This window comes from Mustela nivalis (assembly GCF_964662115.1).
Source record: "Mustela nivalis genome assembly, chromosome: 13".
NCBI lineage: Eukaryota > Metazoa > Chordata > Mammalia > Carnivora > Mustelidae > Mustela > Mustela nivalis.
Window position 1 is genome coordinate 62,255,254 of NC_139032.1, and position 20,856 is coordinate 62,276,109.

A 20,856-nucleotide genomic window follows, 5' to 3' on the forward strand; every position below is an offset into this window, starting at 1 on the left:
TTTATTTCTTTTTAAGATATTATTTATTTATTTGATAGAGATAGAGAGCACAAGTAGACAGAGCAGCACATAGAGGGAGAGGGAGAAGCAGGCTCTCCGCTGAGCAGGGAGCCTGATTCGGGGCTCAAACCCAGGACCCTGGGATCATGACCTGAGCCAAAGGCAGACACTTAACAGACTGAGCCATCCAGGTGCACCCAATTCTTGGACATTTTCATGCCAGGAAGAAACTCTGTGTTTATTAGCCATCAGTCCCCAGCTCTTAACTTTTCTAATCTCCATGGTCCTCCAAGGTATAGGTGGGCCATGGGAGGAGAAATGGATTCTCATCTCGGATTGGGAAAAGATCTCAACACGCCCTTGAGTGTTGTTGTCACAGGTGCTGTGCTTTGTCTAACTCCCTGTTGGGCACCCCTGCATTAGAGTGTGTACTCCCCAAGGGCAGGCCACATGCCAGTTTCTTCTCTATAGTTTCTGTGCTTTGCGTGGGTCCTGATACACAGATGGCAGTCAAGACATTTATTGAATAAAAAATATATAATTAATGAGTACAATGAATGCTGACATTTAGAAATTATAAGCTAGGCATTCTGCATTTGGACGGCAGTCTTGGTCCAAAAGCTTTGGAATAAAAAGCATGTCCTTGGAGCTCCCAGGACAAAGAGTGGACCTTTATACCCTTCCACCTTTGCCTCTTAGAATTAACTCCCCACTTGGTTTTTATAGATAAGGTGGAGAATGACATCCCTACACAGATTGCAAATGACTGGGGACTGGGTCATTAATTCATCTATCCATTTGTGTGCTCATCCGCCGCATTTCTGTTCCCTGGGGTGTGCCAGCCAGTTTCCCATAGTAGGCACTAGGGACACAGAAGTAAGATAGGAGGAACGGACGTGCAACTAGCCGACAGAAAATATGTCCACTGCTGCATCGAAGGTCTGTGCAAAGCCAGTAGGAGCAGCCCTGGAGCCTGCCTTGAGAGTCACAGAGGGTGGTTATTTCTCCAAAAGGAGGGAGCATTAAGCTTCTCTCTTTCTTTCCCCCGCCAACACCCGACCCTGGTCCCCCAACAGAGGCTCTGATGTCTGTTGAACCACAGTCTTGGGGGGAGGGGGAGCAGTGTGCTGGACGAAGGGGGTCTAAGTTTGGCGCCACATGGGGCAATGTCTGGGATGCTTTTCACTGCCTTGGGCCTTTGGCAAGCAGCTGCTCTGGCTTGGGAGGAAGCCTGGTCAAGCAAGAGTGGCTCTTGCCTTACACAGTTTCTAGAGGGATCTACATGCCATGGCCGCCCCTAATCTCCTGCCATCTTGAAAACTGGGAGGGTGCCCAGCCAGCTGCCAGGCCTCACAGCAAACGGGCTTTCTCTCGCTCCGCCTCTAACGCTCTTGTGCTTGTCCTTCTCGCTGCTGCCGTGCTCAGGACTGCCTTCCCTCACCGGCGGAGGGGTAAGAGCTGAACATGAGGTGGGCGCTTAGGGGGACGGAGGGAAGAGGCTGCTCTGCTTGCTTCGGCATCACTGTCCTGGCTGCTTGTGGCCCCGTGGGAGGGAGACTTTAGTGGGGTCCAGCCCAGCCCCTCCCCCCCAGGGGCCAGCGCTGAAGCTTGGAGCCAAAGCCTCAGGGTGGTATCGAGGGTTCCTCCACCAGCTTTTTCTGTGCACCAGTATCTTCTATCCACCAGCCTCCTGGGATAAGGAGACGGCTCTGCTGAGGACAGGATTTGGGGGTGGGATTTGCCACCAGTCTCCCTATCCCCCGAGCTCCCGGCAGCTGAGATAACTTTGCCCGATCAGGTTTGCCCGGGAGCCTGGCACTGGGGACAAAGTTCCACATGGAGACACAAGTCCTCTGTGTTGAGAGAGGCTCCTGGTGTTCTCACCTGTCTCTTTTCCAGTTACAGATGTTTTAACAAGAATAAGAATTGTTAGGAAAGAAAGCCACAAAATAATTGGGAGTCCGAGGTTCTCAGAGGGGTGCTGTGTAGCAAGAGGTTGGGGGGGACCTCGTCAGGCTGGTCCCAGGAGGGTAGGGGATGACAATGCAGATCTGTCAACACTGGGGAGCCCTGGGCAGGGGGAGCTTGCAGGACCCCTGCCTGGTCCTGTGGTGTTTGGAGGCAATAACCCTGAGGAGGCTGCTAGTGGTTCTTTCTCCAGACCCAGGTTATGTTGAAGCGGTGGGGCTGGAGGGGTGGGGCAGGGTGACAGGAATGTGGGGCTCAGGCAGTGAGGAGGAGCCCCATGTCATCAAAGGTTCTCTGAATTGCAGGGCGAGAAGGGAGAGCCAGGTGCCATCCTGACAGGGGACATTCCGCTGGAACGGCTGCAGGGGAAAAAGGTAATTGTGTCACCGACCCTGAAGGCAACCATCTGTGTCAGCATCCCAGGTTTGTTCCCGCCATGGACTGTGGCCCTCTGAATGACAAGTTCATGTCTTCCTGCTTTAGGGTGAACCTGGAGAGCACGGAGCCCCGGGACCAATGGTAAGCCAGTGCGCCCCTCCGCCGGGTCTGGTCTGGGGGCTGAAGGGTTTATCATACATGGGTCCCATTAGACTTAGTTGTCCCCATTGTGAAAATAGAAAGGAGGTGGCCCGATGCGTGTGGATTAGGGTAAGCTAATTGTAAAGCAGTAGAAGTCTCCCCGGTTTAACATGGCAGAGGCGTGTTCCTCACTCCTGCCAAGCCCATGGTGGTGGTTCCTCGGCGGGCCTCTCCCCTTCCCTCCAAGCTGTGACTAGGGGACCCAGGAAGCTTCCATCCTGTGACTCCACCATCTGGTGCTTCAAGACCACACTGGCATCTTCCAACTGGCAGGCTGGGACTAGGGAGAGGAAAGAGGCCATGGAAAGTGATGAACATCACCTCTAGCACATTCTACTGGCCAGAAAGAGCTCAGATGCTTAGGGTGGGATGTGGGGAGGGCGCACTCAGAAATGTGGTCGAGCCACGTGTCCAGGAAGGTGGGGAGGCCAGGATGGTGCTGTGCAGGTACCCCGTGCTCACCAGCATTGCCCTGGGAGCCCCTCCAAGGAATCCCAGAGAGCCTCTCTGCTTTTCGGATTCTAGTTGTGGATCCATGGCTCCTTTGTCATGAGGTCTGGAGCAAGTCCACTTCTCTCTGGGTTTCTGTTTTCCCATCAGTAAGGGAAAGGTAGTGGATTAGTACGAGGTGATATGATAGGGCCCTTCCTGCCTTACTTGCTCTGGGAATCAGTAACCCAGTTGGGCTGCTGAATGGTTTTGGAAACTGCCAGTTCTCTCCAGAAGGAACTACAAGCCTCTCTTGTCATAGTCTCCACCCCCTCCACTAAAGAACAAGAAAATTGAGGTGTAGGGCCCCCCACTGTGGCTCAGACACACCAACACTTCACGCCATCTCATTTCATCCTCAGCACTTGGAAGGGTGACTATCAGAATCCTCATTTTAGAGACCAGGACACTGAAGTCAAAGAGAGTCAGGAGCCTGCCATCTGTCACACAGTTTGTAAATGGTACACTGGGGATCTCGACCAAGCCTGTCAAACTCCATGTTCAGGGTTTTCCCACTGCCTCCAGGAAGCGTTTCTTCAGAAGCCTTTTGGCCTGAAGATTTGCCCCCAGAGTTTCTTCAGTTGAAGCTGGACCTCAGGCTTGGGGATAAAGGACTCAAAGACACATGTCTTCGGTGAATGAATGGGCCATAACCTCCAAGGTGCATCCTTCAAGGCCCTTCTGAGCCCTTTGGTCCTTTAAGTCAGGCAGAATGGATTGCCCTGCAGAGGAGAAACTGTGGGTTAAGGCAGACTGGGGGAGTATTGTGTTCACCACTGGTTAACCACTTATTATCATCTGGTCCCATGGGAAATAGTGGTGGTTAGCAATGGTGGCCAGCAGGCTTCTGGGAATGGCTGCTTTGATGGTTCCTACTGAAGTCTGGTGTGAGCACAGCTTGCCAAGTACAGATTGGAAGGAAGCACCTCCTAATTTGCATAAAGGTCCTAATAGGGCAGCCGTGGCCCTCATGACCTGTACAGCTTACACTTCCTGTACAATTTCCCTCGAGCCATGTTGCTTGTGGCTCATGGATCAGCATATCAGCACCCCTTGGGAGCTTGTTAGAGATGTGAAGCCTTGGGCCTCACCCCAGACCTCCTGGGTCTGCATTTTGACAAGACCTGAGGTGATGCCGGGCACACTGACATTTGAGAAGCTCTGCACTAGAACATACCACCAAGTGGCCTGTGCCCTGTGATTCCTTCTGTTCTTGCTTTTCTTTCATGAGGAGTAATGTGGGCTGGGTCCGTTATGTTCAGAGCGTGTTTCCACTCAGCTTTATTTGCCAGTTTCCAGGGCGTGAACATATATGTTAATGGCAGCAGGAAGAAGGGGCTTAGCTTAAACTAGGCATTCCCTTGGGAGACAGGGCAGACCCACCTACAGAACTAGGGAGGGGCAGACTGGAGGTAGAGCCTGTTCTGGGAAGAGGTCGTATGCATCGTGGATCTCCCAGATGCCAGAAGGCATGAGGGTTCCTGCAGGAGATTGGAACAGGGCTGTGTCTCTAGAAGGATGAAGACATAGAAAGCCAGCGCTGGAATGAATAAGGGTCCACAGGTCAAGGACTCTTCTGGAGAATCGGGGCGCTAGCCCAAGACTCTGGTCCTGAGAGTAGGAGCAAGGCAGAAGCCCAATCCTGGGGCAGGTTCTCAGGCTGGGCGGACATGAGGAATGAGGCAGGATTACATTACTCCAGTTGGAGACATGTCCTGGGACCTAGACCTAGAGCATAGATCCAGCTTCTAAGCTACCTGGGGCTCAAGGCCCTGAGCTCCTGATCTCTTGTTCTTTCCTAAGCTCTAACGGAAAGGGTGGGGTTGGGAGCCTGGGGCGGGGCAGAGCCTACAGGAGCTCCAGGGGAGGTAAGGGGTGGAACAGGTGGTCCCAGAATAGAGCAGAGAGGCTGGGAGAAAGGGGACAGGCAGGTGGCTACTTCATAAGGCTCTTGTCCTCCTTCCTCCCTTCCGTGATTCATCCTCACCCCTGCTCATGAAGGCAGGCCAGTGGCCCCCATCGCCTTGGCTCTTGACTTTCTGTTCTTTCTAATCTGGTAATTGTTTTGCCTCTAGGGGCCCAAAGGACCGCCTGGACACAAAGGAGAGTTTGGCCTTCCCGGACGACCTGTAGGTGTCGGTGTTCCTCCCACTGAACATGAGGGGCAGACGCGTGGGCTGGGCTAGCTGCTGGGGAGTGGGTTAACTAAGGCATGACCTGTGGGTTTCAGGGTCGCCCGGGACTGAATGGCCTCAAGGGCGCCAAAGGAGACAGAGGGATCATGATGCCGGTGAGTGACGTGACCACTGTCCCAGCCTTTCCCCCCACCCCCTGTGGGATAGAGCCCTGAGTTCAGTACCCAAAGGAGGACCGAGAGTGTGCCAGGTCCAGCAAGTGGGGCTTGCAGACAGAATCTTTAGGAGTGTTTTTCTCCTTCCTCCATTGCCTTTCAAAGATCCTTCAACCCCTCCCCATCCTCCAGCTCACCCTCAGGAGGATCCGTGTCCCTGAGAACACCTTAGTGGAACAGAAGCTTCCTTGTTCAGATCCAAGACAGAGATGAGAGAAAGCAATCCAGATGTGGTCAGGAAATCTGGTCTCCAACCCCAGTCTTCTGACCCTGGGGTAATAATCTGTCTTCCCTCCATACCCAGTCCTGGGATTTCGCCCATCTCTAGGGGCTCAGGACGTGTTCGTGAGCTGGTATCGAAGTCACCTTCTTAGGCGGAAGCTCCCAAGAGGGCAGACATGGGGGACAGCAGCAGGCTCCAGGGTCTACAATAAGGAAGTCAATGTTTATTGAGCACCTACTGTGTCCCACACTCTCTGCTAAGTCTCCTTTTGTTGGCGCCACACTGTCTCTCCTTTGAATGTGTGGAAATCAGGAATGTAGTTTTACTAAAGCTTGTGGGGACTGGCTCAAGCTCGTCAAGCCGCTGCCGCTGCTAGGGAAAGCAGGCACTCCTGCCTTCACTTAGGATAATGAGTGTGGCTTCCGAGCAGGCCAGACTCCTCATGCCTGTGGTCAGAACCTCGCCCCTCCTGCTGAGCAGTCCTGCTTCCAATCCACGCTCAAGAAATCTTTGTATGGTGTTAAGGCCGGGCTGACCTGACTTTGAAAATAGCTCTGCTATTGAGGAAGAGTTTTTACATACATTCTCCCCAGTACCGAGTCTGGTGAAGGACCCTCCCCACCCCGCCTGCCCCCCCACCCCATACCAGGGATGTGCTGGTGGAGAGGTGGGGGGTTCTGTTGTTGGCTGAGCCCCGCTCTGGGAGTTAGAACCTGAGTTCCAACTGTGTGGCCTTGAGCAGGTCACTTCCCCTCTCTGGGCCTCTATCTCCATTTGTAAACCAGGGAGACTGTCTGTTCTGCTGCCCACCCCCACCTCCCCCCACCATGGGCTGCTATAAAGATGCCCTGGGAGTCCTGGAGGCAGTCGTGCTCTTTAGAAGTGTCAGGCCTACCTGTGGGAGAGGTGAACTTTAAGAGGACTCTTCTTTTCGCGTCGTGTCCCCAAATCCTGGAGGAAATAACCCACATCACTTGTGCACACAATAACCAGAACTCAGAAAAGACCTTTCTTCTCCCTTCAGGGCCCGCCTGGCTTACCTGGTCCTCCAGGCCCCCCGGGGCCCCCTGGAGCTGTGGTTAACATCAAAGGAGTAAGTTGAGCGGGGCGGTGGAGGGAGACCTTCCGCGGGAATGACCCCGGACTGGCCTAAGCTGGAGTCGGGGGTCCTGATGGCCTCACTTCTGTTGTTCTCATTTTGCACAGGCTGTCTTCCCCATACCAGTCCGGCCACACTGCAAAACGCCGGTAAGTAATGGGGAGTCACTGCCTTACGGGCCAGACTGGGGCATAGAAAGCAACCTAGAGGAGGTGACCAGTCTTTGTCCTGAGCCCTTGCAGTCCAAGGACATCCTCTTCGATATCTCCCATCACCCCGAAGTAACTGGCTGGAAGCTTCTAGAAAACAGACGGTGGCAATGAAACATACTGGGTCTTCTAAAGGTGCATGTGCTGTCAGAGTGTTCCTTGTTTTGGGGTCAGGAAAGCAGTGTCTTGTTACTGTAACCACATCAGCTTCCTGCATGGAACCGCCCAGTAAGAAGGAAGACAAACCCTTTAAAAGTATCGATGGGAAAATATAGCAATTCCAATCAGTGTTCTTTGCATTAGGAGCTGTGGGCTAAGACCTACAACTGAGTTGGGATGTCCCTTCCTAACTGGGGTGCTGCATAGCACACAACCCAGAGAGGCGAGCACTCCCATCCACTTTGTAGCGAGTGAGCAAACTGTGACTCAGACAAGCTCCCTGACTTGTCCAGGTCTGTGGTCCTAACAAGCTGGGGTCGTCCCTCTCGTCCCCTGGCCATCAGGCACCAGGTATAGACACTGTAACTTTCAGGATTCAGGCATGTGCCTGGTCACCCAGCTAGGCAGTGGCACTGTCGCTGAGGACTTCCCTGTTTTGGGAGGGTCCTGTTTCCATGGGGAGGGTCAGGGAGAGAGGGACTGTCCCCATGCACAGGCATTAGTCACAGAACCATGTTTGATCACTTTCTCATTCATTCAACAAGTATTTATTGAGGACTTGCCCAGAGCCGAGTACTCTGCTGGGCCCTGGAGACACAGGGGTGAGCTAGACAGGCGTGGCCTCCCTTCTCAGGAGCTTGCAGATGTCAGTTTACAAAGATTCCTTGCAGTGGGTTCATAATTGATGCTTATTGGGTGTGGTGGTGAGGCTTGGGTCAGAAGCTTTAAAATGACGCAGTCTGGCTGCGTGTTTGCCTGGACATCTGTCTGTGTCAAAACTTTGAGGCACACAAGTCTGCAGCCCAGGGCCTGGGAACTCTGGCTTAGAAGGCCGATGACAGGACCCACTAAGATGACCAAGGGGCCTGCCGCCTCCCAGATCTCCATGAGGACCACAGGAAGCCAAGTCATGTTATGGTGACGGCCTGAAGGGACACCTCCAAGAGACGGCTGCATCCTGCCTCCTTATCATACAGAAGGAGAGCCTGTTTGCTCTAGGGACCCCGTGAGTTTGTGCCCAAAGCCCCTCTCCGCTAACACGGTTGCAGGGGTCAATGGAACAACCATGGGTCAGCACTCGGCAAACTTGGAGATCTTTGTAAATATGCTACTGCTGTCACCACAGCCTGTACTAGAACCTTTTGCCGTAGCCATGGCCCCTGGGGTCATGAGGTCCCTGAAAAGAAACCAGTGATGAGCTCAGAGCATTTTTTGATGAGTTTTTGATTTCACATTGTCTGGCTGGACACCATGGACCTTTCTGGATCAGCTCTCAAAATGGACACTTGGAGGAGAACTGCTCTCTGTCCACAACCATCATGCTATAAGCCCCTTCTGCTTTCAGCCCCTTTCTTTTTTTTTTTTTTTTTTAAGATTTTATTTATTTATTTGACAGAGAGAAATCACAAGTAGGCAGAGAGGCAGGCAGAGAGAGAGAGAGAGAGGAGGAAGCAAGCTCTCTGCTGAGCAGAGAGCCCGATGCGGGACTCGATCCCAGGACCCCGAGATCATGACCTTAGCCAAAGGCAGCGGCTTAACCCACTGAGCCACCCAGGTGCCCCTTTCAGCCCCTTTCTGACACCACAGTGTCTGCCCACGTTGGGAGTGGAGAACCCTATCGGTGTAGCTGCATGGTATCAGCTTCGCACTGCAGCCTTCTTCCCTAGCTCCAAAGTGTTGTTTGTAGGGGTTCCCATCCATGCCCCCTGTTCTTCTCTTGGTGACCTCTGAGCAGCTCGTGACCCTCCATCCAAAAGCAGGAGGATCCCGGTACCAGAGTGGTCACTTTGATTCTACATATCAGCTGGCAAAGGGTGAAGCTGGGTATTAAAAGCAGGGCTGCAGGTAGCTCTATTTTGTAGATGAGAAAATGCAAGAGTCTGGGAATGAACTGCGAAGGAGTGATTATCTAGGATAACTTGGGGGCCGGCCCCTGACTCCAAATATGGAGTCTAAAAGAGCCCTTGAACCAAATGCTAATCCCCCTTATTAATTACCACTCCCATCATCAGCTCCTGTTCGTTATGTCCTTCCTTGATCCTATGCCACAGCAGAGCTCATGGCTGGCTCAGCCTTGTGACCGTGAACATCGCTCACTCAGATGCTTGACCTCTGGCGTGAATCAGTACGAAATCATAAGAAAGGAGGCTAAGGACCCTCATAGTTGGCCACGATTTGTTATCTTGAAGCTTTGTGCCTTCCCTTTGCAGAGTTGTCCAGCCAGTGAGTGTCTCCCAGGCCTCTGGTGCCCACCGCCCCCACCCCCTCCACATTGAAGGCCTGGTTTGGCCTATGCAGTGAGGGCTACTGGGGAGCTGAGCGTTTGGGAGAACCCAAGAAGGGCCTGACTCCATGACAGGGTGCCTTATGACCTTGACTCTCTTCCTCTCCAGGTTGACATCTCACATCCTGGGAATTCAGAACTCATCACCTTTCATGGTACAGTGTCCCTTCTTCACCTTATGGTTCTGTGGGACTTTTCCAGACTCTTGTAGCTCTGTAGAAGGTGGTTTCCACTCCCAGCACTGGACTCATGACTGGGAAGATCTAGCTGCGTGTGGTTGGGAGCAGGGGTCGCGGGGACAGTGCTGTGGGGCTGGGCACCTCTTGTGGTTTTGTCACACATCTGCATGTTCTGTACATCTTGGTGGGACTTCTAGCTAGCGGGAAGTACTCTGTGCATTTGTTAGTTTGTTCGTAAAACATCCACAGAGACCATAACTCATGACAGAACCCCATGCTGTGGGATGGGCTGCGGCAGGGGAATCCTACGCCGTTCCTGCCACCCAGGCCCTTAGACCCCATGCGATGGAACTATTTTAAGAACCATGATAATGCAGTGTGTGAGGAACAAATACAGGGAAGGGCCATGGGAGCTCAGAAGCCCTTTGCTTCTGCGTGTTCTCAGACCAGCAGCAGCAGCACTTCCGGAAAGCACGTTAGAAATGCAGCATCTCTAGCTCCACTGCGGACCTGCTCATCCGAGGCTCCCTTTAAGCTCCTCCTGGAGGTCTGTGCGCAGGAGAGCGTGAGAGGCGCTGGCTCTGGGTGTTTCATTAGTAGATACCCACAGAGGGCATAGGTCAGGAGACAGGAGCCTGCAGGGGAGCAGTCACTCTGCTTCCCTGTCCCCACACCACTTCCCTGCTTGTCCCCCTTTTGATTGGAATCTCTGAACACTTGCTGTTTAAATGGGTAAAGGTCATTTCTCCCCCCAAGACTGACCTCTCTTGTCCATGGCCTGTCAGGCAGCAGTCCCACTGATGATATCTGGCCCCGTGGTTTTTCTGTTGCTTTTGCAAAACCAGACGGCTTTGACCCTCCATGCTCAGGTCCAGTTCAAGGCTCTGCCCCTGCCCCCAGTGCAAGGTGGACATTGGGGAGGCGGCGTGGGCCTGGATTTGCTGTCTCAGATCCCTGGGGGTTCCCTGTCCTCATAGAGCCACTCTGGGAGGCAAGGGGGAGGAAACAGACATTTCTGGACAGGACCTGGTAAGCGTGGGTCCTGCTACTTACTGTGGCTGTCACTTCTGCTCCCTGCGGTGAGCACCCTCATCCGTGGTGGGGAGCTCAGTAGCCCCTTCCTGGGGCTTCACCACTGCATATGATCTCACCATGGGTGGGTGGAGGCGTTCCCACCCTCGCCCTGAGATTGCATCTCCCTGCTGACCCCCGGCCAGGGTGGCGGCATCATGCCTCTGGTACTCACACCCCTTCCCCCATGCTGAGAAGCCTGAGCCCCCAGCCCCATCTCTAGGCTCAAGGGTACTGCTCTGTTTATCTCTCACACCTCTTGGGAACTAGGAATGCAGAGATCTGGTGTCTCCCCCACCCATCAAAGTGGGCACAGGGGATTGCTTCCCTTCCCCAATGCTGAAGTTCCAGAAGGCTCCCTCCCTGTCTCTCCTCCATAGAAAGAGTTGGAGAGACAGGTCGCTTCTCATAAGTCCTAAGAGATGGTGGTGGGGGACACAGCTGGGATCCTTCCAGCTTTGTACATGGAATACTTAGCTCCCTTGGTGTCCTCTGAGGGCACCCCTGAGAGAGTCCTTTCCTCCCCTGCACCACTGTATTGCACAGGCAGAGAGGAGATGGCACTGGAAGCTTGACGGGGTGTTGAGCCTGTGAGGCTTTGTGCATACAGCTGTCCAGGAGAGGGTTACCGGCAGCCTCCGCTGGGCCCCCACCATGCACTACAGCCCCTAAGTTTAGCACTCACTCTGTCCTGCCTTGCGTTATCCTTCATATATCCATCTCCCCAGGCAGACAGAGCTTTGCAAGGTGAGGAATTGTGTCTCATGTATCTACTTCTGCCCTCCCCATCATTTAGCAAAGGATTTCATACCTTCAATAGGCCTTTGTTTATTGAGTGGACTTTGCTAAAGGGGCTCAGTGTGAAAACTTGTCTCAGAAACATTTTATATAGAATGAAGATGATTTTCCATTTTTTTTTTTTAAACAAAACAGAACATATATGTGTTTGATGACAGGTGTTAAAGGAGAAAAAGGATCCTGGGGTCTTCCCGGCTCAAAAGGAGAAAAAGGCGATCAGGGGGCCCAGGGACCACCAGGTATTCCAACTCTTGTTCTGGATCTTGCCTTGGATCTTTGTTCATGAGAAATCCAACCGACTGAGCCAGAAAGTAAGACACATTTTACTACCACACTGACCGCAAGCTCCATGGAGTTCTAGAGAGACCCAGTCATGGGCCACACATACATGTGATGGAACATTGGCAGGAGAGACCAGTTCCAATCATTCATGCTTCCTGTGCAAAACAAGGCCCACAGAGGGCCAGGGACATGCCCAGGATCCCACAGTGTCCGGGTTGTGGGGCCCAGCCTAAGGGCCCAAGTCCAGCGCCTACTCTGTGAGCTAAACCAATGTGAGGTCACCTCCACTAGGGAATAATGATGGTTGCCAACTTGGAGACTTATTTATTTATTTATTTTAAAGATTATTTATTTGAGGGGGGCATGCTAGCAGGGAAAGGAATAGAGAGAGAAGGAAAGCACAGAGTCCAGTGTGAAGCTCGATCTCACAGCCCTGAGATCATAACCTGAGCCGAAATCAAGAACCAGACGCCCAACTGACTGAGCCATCCAGGTGCCCCTTGGAGACTTTTGGTTTTGAATTGCTGAGGTTATACTTGTGAATTTTACACAGCATTTCCTTTTCAGGCCCTCCCGTAGATCCGGCTTACCTGAGACACTTTCTAAACAGCTTGAAGGTGAGTTTTTCTCTACCAGACATTTGGCGGGTGTTTCCGAGTGCTTGGGCTTAGGTCATAGACCGCTTCTTCTTATTCTTACTGAATGTTCTCGGCTTGCAGGGGGAGAATGGAGACCAGGGGATCAAAGGAGAAAAAGGAGACTCTCACAGTGACTTCTCTGTGTCGGGGCCTCCAGGCCTGCCAGGAAGTCCCGGCTTGGTTGTGAGTAGTGACTTCTGCTCGCCATCTGCCTCAGTGAGCCCAGCCTTCCCTGAAGCCCCCCAGAAGGACCAGGCAGTTGGAGAGTCAAGGGTCTGTCACAGCACCACAAGCTGGAGACAGGACTTGGGGATTGGCCTCCCTCCCTTGTATTTCTTTACTGATGGGGAGGTTGGTCAAGATCCATGGAGGAAAGGGAGCAGGCTATGGCCATATGCATTCCAGCAACTTCCAGGTCATTCACCACATTGCCTTGTTCACGTCAATGGTGGAAAATTCACTCAACCCAAGGAGTTACTCATTGTGAACATATCAGATAATGAAGGCGGAAGGGAAGGGGAGGGAGATACTTTAGGAGGGGGGCTCTTTGATTCTTCTGAAATGTCATCAAAGAAGGAAACCCTACATAGGTTCGGTCTTCTTAGGATGCCAAGTTTCTCCAGCTCACAGGAGAGAAATACAGGTTATACCTCCAGTGAGATAATGACCGGATCATGACCCTCAGGAGCCCTAAGCATACTCTGGTTCCAGAGCTCACCATGAGGGTGGACCCCGCAGAGCCAGGAGACCACGGGTCCACTTCCTCCTCTGCTGAGAATTCGCTTGGACACTGAACAAGCCCCATCCTCTCTCTGTGCCTGAGTTTCCCAATCTGTGAAATGCAAATTTGGGGCCCTTCTGACTCCAGGGCTCTGTGGAGTTGGACACGGTGCATAGACATGGACATGGACATGGACATGGAACATGATGACTGGGCTGCTGTCCTCTGGCTCTTCTTTTGCCAGAGCTGTGCCTGGCATGGAGGCTAATTACTGACTTTTAACCAACCTACAGAGACAGCTGGGGCCTCTAGAGAGTGATGCTGCGTTTTCTTTTCTGTTACTGTGCTCTTGCCTTGACAGGGCCAGAAAGGGGAGACTGTCATCGGGCCCCAGGGACCCCCAGGGGCTCCTGGCCTGCCCGGGCCTCCTGGCTTTGGAAGACCTGGACCCCCTGGACCACCAGGACCCCCAGGGCCACCAGGACCCCCAGCGATCCTTGGAGCAGGTTAGTACCGTGCGTCGTGGTCTTTCATGCTTCCCTGCTGTTGTGCTCAGGGTCAGCTGCCCTAGCTGAGTGGCATGTCCGGGCCACACTGAGTGACAGAGAGCTATTTCCTGGACAGGCTTTCCTTTCTTCTCTCTTTTTTTAAACTGGTGTATAATTTATATGGTGTATAATTTATACACCATAACATTTACCCATTCAAAGCGTACAGTTCAGTGGACTTTAATACATTCACAAGGTCGTGTTGCCATATCCTCTCATTCCAGAACGTTTTATCATCCCCAAAAGACACCCTGCACCAATGAGCAGTCATTCTTGCCCTCCTCCCCCCACCCCCCGCCCCGGACCTGGGCACGCGAAAGTGTACTTGCTATTGCTCTGGCTTGGCCTCTCTGGGCCTGTCCTGTCTGAGGGCTCACACCCCACATGGCCTTCTGTGTCTGGCTGTCTCCCCTCCGTGTGATGCCCTCTGGGCTCAACCGTGCTGTAGTGTGCCCTAGCTCCTCCTTCCTCACTCGGGCTGAGTGCCAGTCCGCCGCGTGCACCCGCTACCTCCTGCTGCTGCGCTCCTCGGCTGCTGGACACCGCGTTGTTTCTGCTTCTCGGCTATTGGGAATAATGCTGCTGGGAACATTCGCATACGCATTCTTGGGTGGACATATGTGTTCAAGTCTCCCGGGGGTGTGCTGCTCGGCCTGGCCTTGCCAGGTGCCAGAGACACGTGTTCACTCTGTTTCGCCTTTTGAGGACCTGCTGACCTGCTTTCCAAAGTGGCCACCCTGTTTCTGCAGCCCCTCCAGCAGCGCAGGCCGGCCCCGGTGTCTGCTCACTGCCACCCACCCTTGTTAGTCTTCTACCCGTTTTATTCCAGACAGCGCCCAGCGCCATGAACAGAGAGCTTGCGCTGGTTTTTGTTCGCCTTTCCCTACAGCCTAGAGACATGGAACACCTTATCATGTGTGGGTGGGAACTTCTTGGCTGCTTTGTCAATACCCGGCCCTCAGGGGACTCGAGGACAAGTGTCGATTCAAACCCTCTATAAAACTCTCCCTACCCAGAGGTCTCTCACTCCCTCAAACAACAAACAGGTGAAGTAGAGGAAAATCTCCCTTTCCTGAACGTTCACTAAGCGCCAGCACTCCATTCGTCATTTCATGGAATTCTCACAGAGCCCTTCAAGGAAAGTACTAGCATCTCCATTTCACAGATGAGGAAAGTGAGACCCACAAATGTTTCCAAGGTCACATGGCTAATTAGGGGCACTGATGGGAAGCAGACCTAGATCAGTGTAGCTCCAAAGCCCGTGTTCTGCCTCCCGGCCCATGGTGGAAATTCAGCAGCAGTCAGAGCATGAGTGTGTCACTTTTGTTGTTTGTACCGGCACGAGCCATGTGTGACGAAAGGACCCCTGGGAAGGGAAGTGTCAGGGACATCAGGGAGAACCTTACACAGGAGGTGGCTTTGGGATTGGCTTTTGGGGGGTTTTGGCGGCAGGTGATGGAAATGTAACTCAACCTGGCTTAAGCAGAAGGGAAATTTATTGGATGTGAAGAAGGAGGTGAATCTTTCTTTGTGGGAGGGCCCGGCCTACAGCTTCACCTCAGGCACAGCCTAGAACCGGGGACTCGACCCCTGCAGGGATTCTCTGGCCATCTCCGGTCTCGGCTTCTCTCTGTGTGCTAGCTTCACGTTTCTTCACCACAGACCACATCCCCTGCACGGTGGGAAATATGGTTACTGACAGCTCAGACTTTCCACCGCTCAGCTAGAAATCTTGGCCTTCTTTCTCGGTTTTAGTCTGAAAGGTCCTGGGGTGGAGAAGGCCTAGGGAAGAATTCTGACCAACCTGGCCTGGCCCCGATGCCCAGCTTTGGGCCAGTCACCTGTGGCCAGAAGGTGGGATCACGTGAGAACAGGACGGTGCCTTCTGAATCCAAATGGTGGGGGGTCGTAGGGAAGGAAGATCTCAAGAGAAAGAGGAAGTGAGGATCCTCATCCAAGAAAGAAAGAAGTTGCTGGGCAGATGAAACCAGAGGAGCCAACATAACCTTGGGGGATGCGCAGCAGTGGCGGGAGGAGGGACACTACAGGACGCAGGGAATCTGTTGTTCACAGCCACTCAGGTCTCCTCGCTCCACTGACGAAGGACTGTGTCGCACCTAGGGCACGCCATCCCCGGGTACAAAATGTCCTATCAATTAGCCCACTTAATCTTCGCAGCGACCCTGGAGGGAGAGGGAATGGATATTATTATAAAACTCATTTCATGGATGAAGACACTGAGCCTCAGAGAGGCTAGGAGACTTGTGCAAGGTCACAAATCATCCTAAGGACTTGGCTGAGATCCAAACCCAGGTCCTCCAACCCTCTCTTCACCGGACATTCAGCATCTATGTAATGATTTTCCAGTCCTATGTCAGAACTGCGGACTTCCTTGCCCAGGAGCAATCTCATAGGATAATTTTACTGGGAACTTGCCAAAACATCCTGAACTGCCAAGAGCTTTGCAGATTTGGGGGTGGGAGTGGGGGGCGGGGTTTGGAGAGGTAGAAGGAGAGCACGGGCTCGAGGATTTTTCTAGGGAAGAGGGCTCTGACTCTTCAGACACTGCGAACCTCTGGCGGGATCCTGTGTCGTTTGTGTAAAGCACATCCCTGGTTTCGATCTTTTCTCCGTTCTCACTAGGGGAAGAGGAAAGGCTGGTTTACGTTTCACAGGTGAGGAAGCAGGGGTTCAGGGAGATTGTTGTTTCCTCAAGACATTTTTGGAAACTCCACTCAGACTTGTCCTATATGAACAACAGAAACAATAGGGATGCAGTCACTTGCGAAACTGAGGAAGTCCTAGTGTGGCTTCATGTGGAGTTACTGTCTAGAAGCCCGGCTCTCTCCCAAACCTGTCAGCATGGCGGAGTCCCAGGCTGGGCCCACAGCCCCCCAGCTGCGCTTGCAAGGCTCAGGGCTCCACAGTGCTCTGAATGGGGCTGTGAGGGCTCCCCTCGGTGACCGACCGCCCCCACCGACACCTGAGGTGTTTTGTGGAGAGGGTGCCTTTTTGTAACTTCTCTTTTCTGCTTTGTCTTAGCTGTGGCCCTTCCCGGCCCGCCCGGCCCTCCAGGACAGCCAGGGCTTCCTGGATCCAGAAACCTGGTCAGTATTATTACCACTGCGCATTTCTCCTTCTGCTCTGGCTGGGTTTCCTTAGAATTTCAGCTATGGGGTGTAGGGGCTGGCACACTTTTTAGATAAGAATTAGGTCTCCATGACCATAGAATTGGTACAGTTCCACGTAAAGAGGTTCTTTACGGTGTCTTTAGGTGACTTGCCAGGTAAAAAGAGGAGAGAATACAAAATCATTTATGACTCTGGTTCCACCCTTCTAATCCTTAATTGACTAAACGGTCACAAGAACCAATTCGATTACATCCAACACCAGAAGCATCAGAGTATCAGCAGGCTCAAGGCAGGGCCCCTGCTGGTCAGATTTCCCCTGGGTCCTTGCACCTTCTTGTTCCTTCCCCCGGACATCTCTCGTACATTTGTTCCCCTGCACACCGTGGGCCCAAAGCGTAGCGAGTGCTCAGAGATGATTATCATGCCCAGGAAGAGGGACAAACACCTCGCAAGGATGTCCAGAGTCCTGGGAATGCTCTGAGATCTTGGCTGGATTTTAGCTGAAAAATGTAGCTGTCAAAGGGAAAAAACCACCCAGCAGCTGACAGAATGTTGACATTGGGTGACTTTGGGGCATGTCTAAGCCATTTTGATGCCCAATGTCATGATTTTCAAGACTAGGTGAAAACTAACTTTTTATGCTCTTTCTCACTCAAGATGAAAAAATATAGGCTCTCTTGGCCGATATTTCTCAGAGGTATGATGCCTCTCAGCAGGTTTTGGTCACTTTTGTGGCTGCTCCCAGAGTGGCCAAGATGGACAGCTGATCTTTTCCTAGACGATTTCTAGACGGAGAAATTACAGACCCCCATTGCCTCTCATGTATTTAATATTACAACTTTTTTGTTTAATTTTTTATTTTTATAAAAATAAAATCTAATTTATTTAATTTTTACAATTTTACAATTTATTGTAATTGAAATCTATTTAATTGTACAATCTTTTTTGCCCAACTGGGCAAAAATTTTCCAGACCTAAGTGGAATGGCCCACTGGCTTGCGTTTCTTATTCCAAATGAAAGCAAACTTGAAACTCTTTAAGGACTAGCAGGAGTTGGGGCACCTGGGTGGCTCAGTGGGTTAAAGCCTCTGCCTTCACCTCAGGTCATGATCCCAGGGTCCTGGCATTGAGCCCTGCATCCGGCTCTCTGCTCTGCAGGGAGCCTGCTTCCCCCTCTCTCTCTGCCTGCCTCTCTACCTACTTGTGATCTCTCTCTGTCAAATAAATAAATAAAATCCTAAAAAAAAAAAAAAGGACTAGCAGGAGTTAAACTCATTTAACAACGTCACAGCCACCAAGCCATCATACAGATCCAAGTGGCAAAATGTACCCATGGTTTTGCCGATGCCAAGACCCAAGAAAGATAACCTTCTGTATAGTTTAACTGTCTTTGTGCCCCTAGAATATCATCTTCCTATTTTCCTTTATTCATTACAGTTCCAATTTGTGCTCTGAGCTAATTGGTGTTTTTGTTTCCTCATAAAGAAATGTCCTTTGGCTATTAATGAAGTTACATATGTCTCAAAGGCACAAAGAGCCTTTCACTGCCTGTGAGGGGAATTCTGCCACTACTCTAGTGATAACGGCACTGTTGGGAATGGAAAACTTTCTGACAGGTGACAGCATTTAGCACCATGGATGACATGCTGCAGAAAGCACATCTGGTCATTGAAGGGACCTTCATCTACCTGAGGGACAGCACAGAGTTCTTCATTCGAGTCCGAGATGGTTGGAAGAAATTACAGGTAAATTCTTAAGCTTCCTTTTAACAAGCAGCCTGCAGATACCCTCTAAAAATAATGATCTACCCCCTGGAAATGCCATTTTTCTGTTTTGAAACTAGGCTGACACTCTCCGGTTGATGTTTCATTTTCAACGTATTGTTTTCTTTCAGCTGGGAGAATTGATCCCCATTCCTGCCGACAGCCCGCCACCCCCCGCGCTCTCCAGCAATGTGAGTAGTTGCCCTGCCTTCCTTCTCACGCCTTTGCTCATCAGCATCCACGAAGTCCCCCTCGGTGTCCAGAACCAAGCTTTCCAACCTCTGCCCAGCCAGCTCTGCATGGTTTAGTCCCTGGCGGAAGCCCAGAAATTCCCAAATGCCAACAGAATGCTCTCATGGGAGAGCAGAGCAGGAACCGTACCCAGAGGGTGGAGGCCTGCTATTTCCATGTCGTAGCTAAATCCTCTTGGGCAATGAGGGGTTTCCAACCCCTTTTGGTCTCAGTTTATTCCCCTGTGAAATCGTGGTTGGCATACGTGTTCTAGAAGAGCCCTTTACTTTTTGCACTCTGACTTCTTTGCCTGATAAGACCATCAGGAACTTCCATTGTCCATTTTTTTGGCCCTGCAGCAACCCCCCTGAGGCACGTCTTGCCATCCCCACCTTGCCTTGCGGGGAAACAGAGGCTCTGAGTTGAAGTGAATAAGTTGGTTCTAAGACACGGTCTTCTGCTTCCTCAGTTCTGTGTTCTCTGTAAAAGATTGGAGAATATTCCCTCCCTTCCTGAGGATCCTGTCTTCCTGGTTGGGGAGGGGGGACCCAAGGAGGGGGAGGCATTAAACTCCTAAGAGTGTCCTGGAGACAATAACAGACAATGCAAAGCATCACAGTCGCCCCTTGGTGTGTGCTGAGGATCAGACTGGATGCTTATTCAGGACCATTTGTTTCCTCTTTTATGTGACAGCCACATCCGCCTCCGCTGATGCCGCTCTCAAGTGTCAGTTACGACAGACCTGTTGTAAGTACGGTTCATGCTTTTTCCCCCCTGCAGGTGCTGGGTGTGTGTCCACCAATGTGTACTCCCCCGCCCTGTGCCTGGAGCCCTCCCCCTTCCCCTCAAGATGCATAGAGACTAGCAGGGGGGGCAACCCAAAAACCAGGGAGTTACGATAGTTGGTAAGTCATTGAGGCGAGGCACACACTGGGTGCTGGGGGAACAAGGAACCTCAAAAATTCCTGCCTTCTTTATTAGAGGGAGCCCCTAAACTAAGACCTAAAGGAGAGTTGAGAGCAGGAGAGAGGCAGGGGGGTGGGAGAGAGTGGACATACTCGAGGCAGAGGGGATTTGGAACAGCGGGAGGCAGGGGGAGGTACTGGGCATTCGTGGAACAGCAGGTTTTTTCATCTGGCTGAAGAGGCAGGTTTTAAGGCAGAGAAGGGAGAAGTTTAGTTTGCAGAGGGCAAGGGCCTGTAAGTGAAGCTAAGGGCTTTGACCTATTCCAGAGGGCAATGAAGAGCTACTGAAGGGTCGCAAACAAGAAAAGAGTCTCTAAGATTGGCATTTCAGAGATTACCTTGGTTACGGTGTACACATGGTTCGGAAGGGACAGGCCCAGGAGCCCAAAGACAGTCAGGTGGCTATTGTATTCCTTGAACCAGGATCACAGCGGTGAACACGTAGAAAAATACGATTGGGGAGAAAATAAGAAGGCAGGAGTGACAGATTTGGTCCCTGGTACAGATATGGAGCAGCGGGGATGAGGGCGATCGGGAACGACGCCCGGGTTTCTGCTTGGATCGTCAAGGGTGCTGCTTTTCTTCCGGAGGGTCGTTGTGTTGCCAGAATGACAGTGCTGACCCCTTTTCCTTCATGAGCTTAAGTGAAGGTGTTTAGATCACTGCAGGAACCTCCTGAAACTCAACGGCAGGAAGTACAACTTCCTGGGACTCCTGTGGGACTCCTGCCCCTGCTGTTTGTCCGCGCTGGGACAGGGCGGCTTCTGCAAGGTTCTCTCTTCCTGCCGCCTTTCCACTCCCATCCCAACACGCAGACATAGGTCACATCCACAAGCTCGCATGCCACTTTGGGTTGTCGTGGCACTGACCTTGGTCCCAGCTCCAGGGGGTCTTGCAGCTGGAGAGCCCAGTACACCTGACTCGGTCCAGGGTCTGTGTGGAGAGATCATCTGCAGGGGTCATCTTGGGCTCATTGCCCACTCCCAGCCGAATCGAGTGTAGCCAGGACAATGAGATTGAATGGCCTAAGGCCATGCCTTTTAACGAGGGTTCTGGGATGTTTTCAAAGAACAAGGCCTGGATTCGCAGCAGAAACATGTTTCTTGGGGGTGTTGCCACTCACCAGTCAGGACCCCCTCGGGGGCACAGTGAGTCTGAGCTACCCATAG

At 52.2% G+C, this 20,856-nt stretch overlaps 1 protein-coding gene across 1 annotated transcript in view; it reads left to right on the forward strand.

Moving 5' to 3' along the window:
- Window positions 1–20,856, forward strand: part of COL15A1 (collagen type XV alpha 1 chain) — a 101,813-nt gene that overhangs the window by 74,528 nt on the left and 6,429 nt on the right. Inside the window, exons 24-38 of the mRNA XM_082694514.1 lie at window positions 2,274–2,342; window positions 2,452–2,487; window positions 5,112–5,165; window positions 5,267–5,326; window positions 6,634–6,702; window positions 6,816–6,857; window positions 9,470–9,515; window positions 11,567–11,647; window positions 12,258–12,307; window positions 12,410–12,511; window positions 13,411–13,555; window positions 16,640–16,704; window positions 18,345–18,473; window positions 18,623–18,682; window positions 19,416–19,469. Coding sequence (XP_082550640.1) covers window positions 2,274–2,342; window positions 2,452–2,487; window positions 5,112–5,165; window positions 5,267–5,326; window positions 6,634–6,702; window positions 6,816–6,857; window positions 9,470–9,515; window positions 11,567–11,647; window positions 12,258–12,307; window positions 12,410–12,511; window positions 13,411–13,555; window positions 16,640–16,704; window positions 18,345–18,473; window positions 18,623–18,682; window positions 19,416–19,469 — 1,062 coding nt within the window. The remainder of the gene's footprint in view (window positions 1–2,273; window positions 2,343–2,451; window positions 2,488–5,111; window positions 5,166–5,266; window positions 5,327–6,633; window positions 6,703–6,815; window positions 6,858–9,469; window positions 9,516–11,566; window positions 11,648–12,257; window positions 12,308–12,409; window positions 12,512–13,410; window positions 13,556–16,639; window positions 16,705–18,344; window positions 18,474–18,622; window positions 18,683–19,415; window positions 19,470–20,856) is intronic.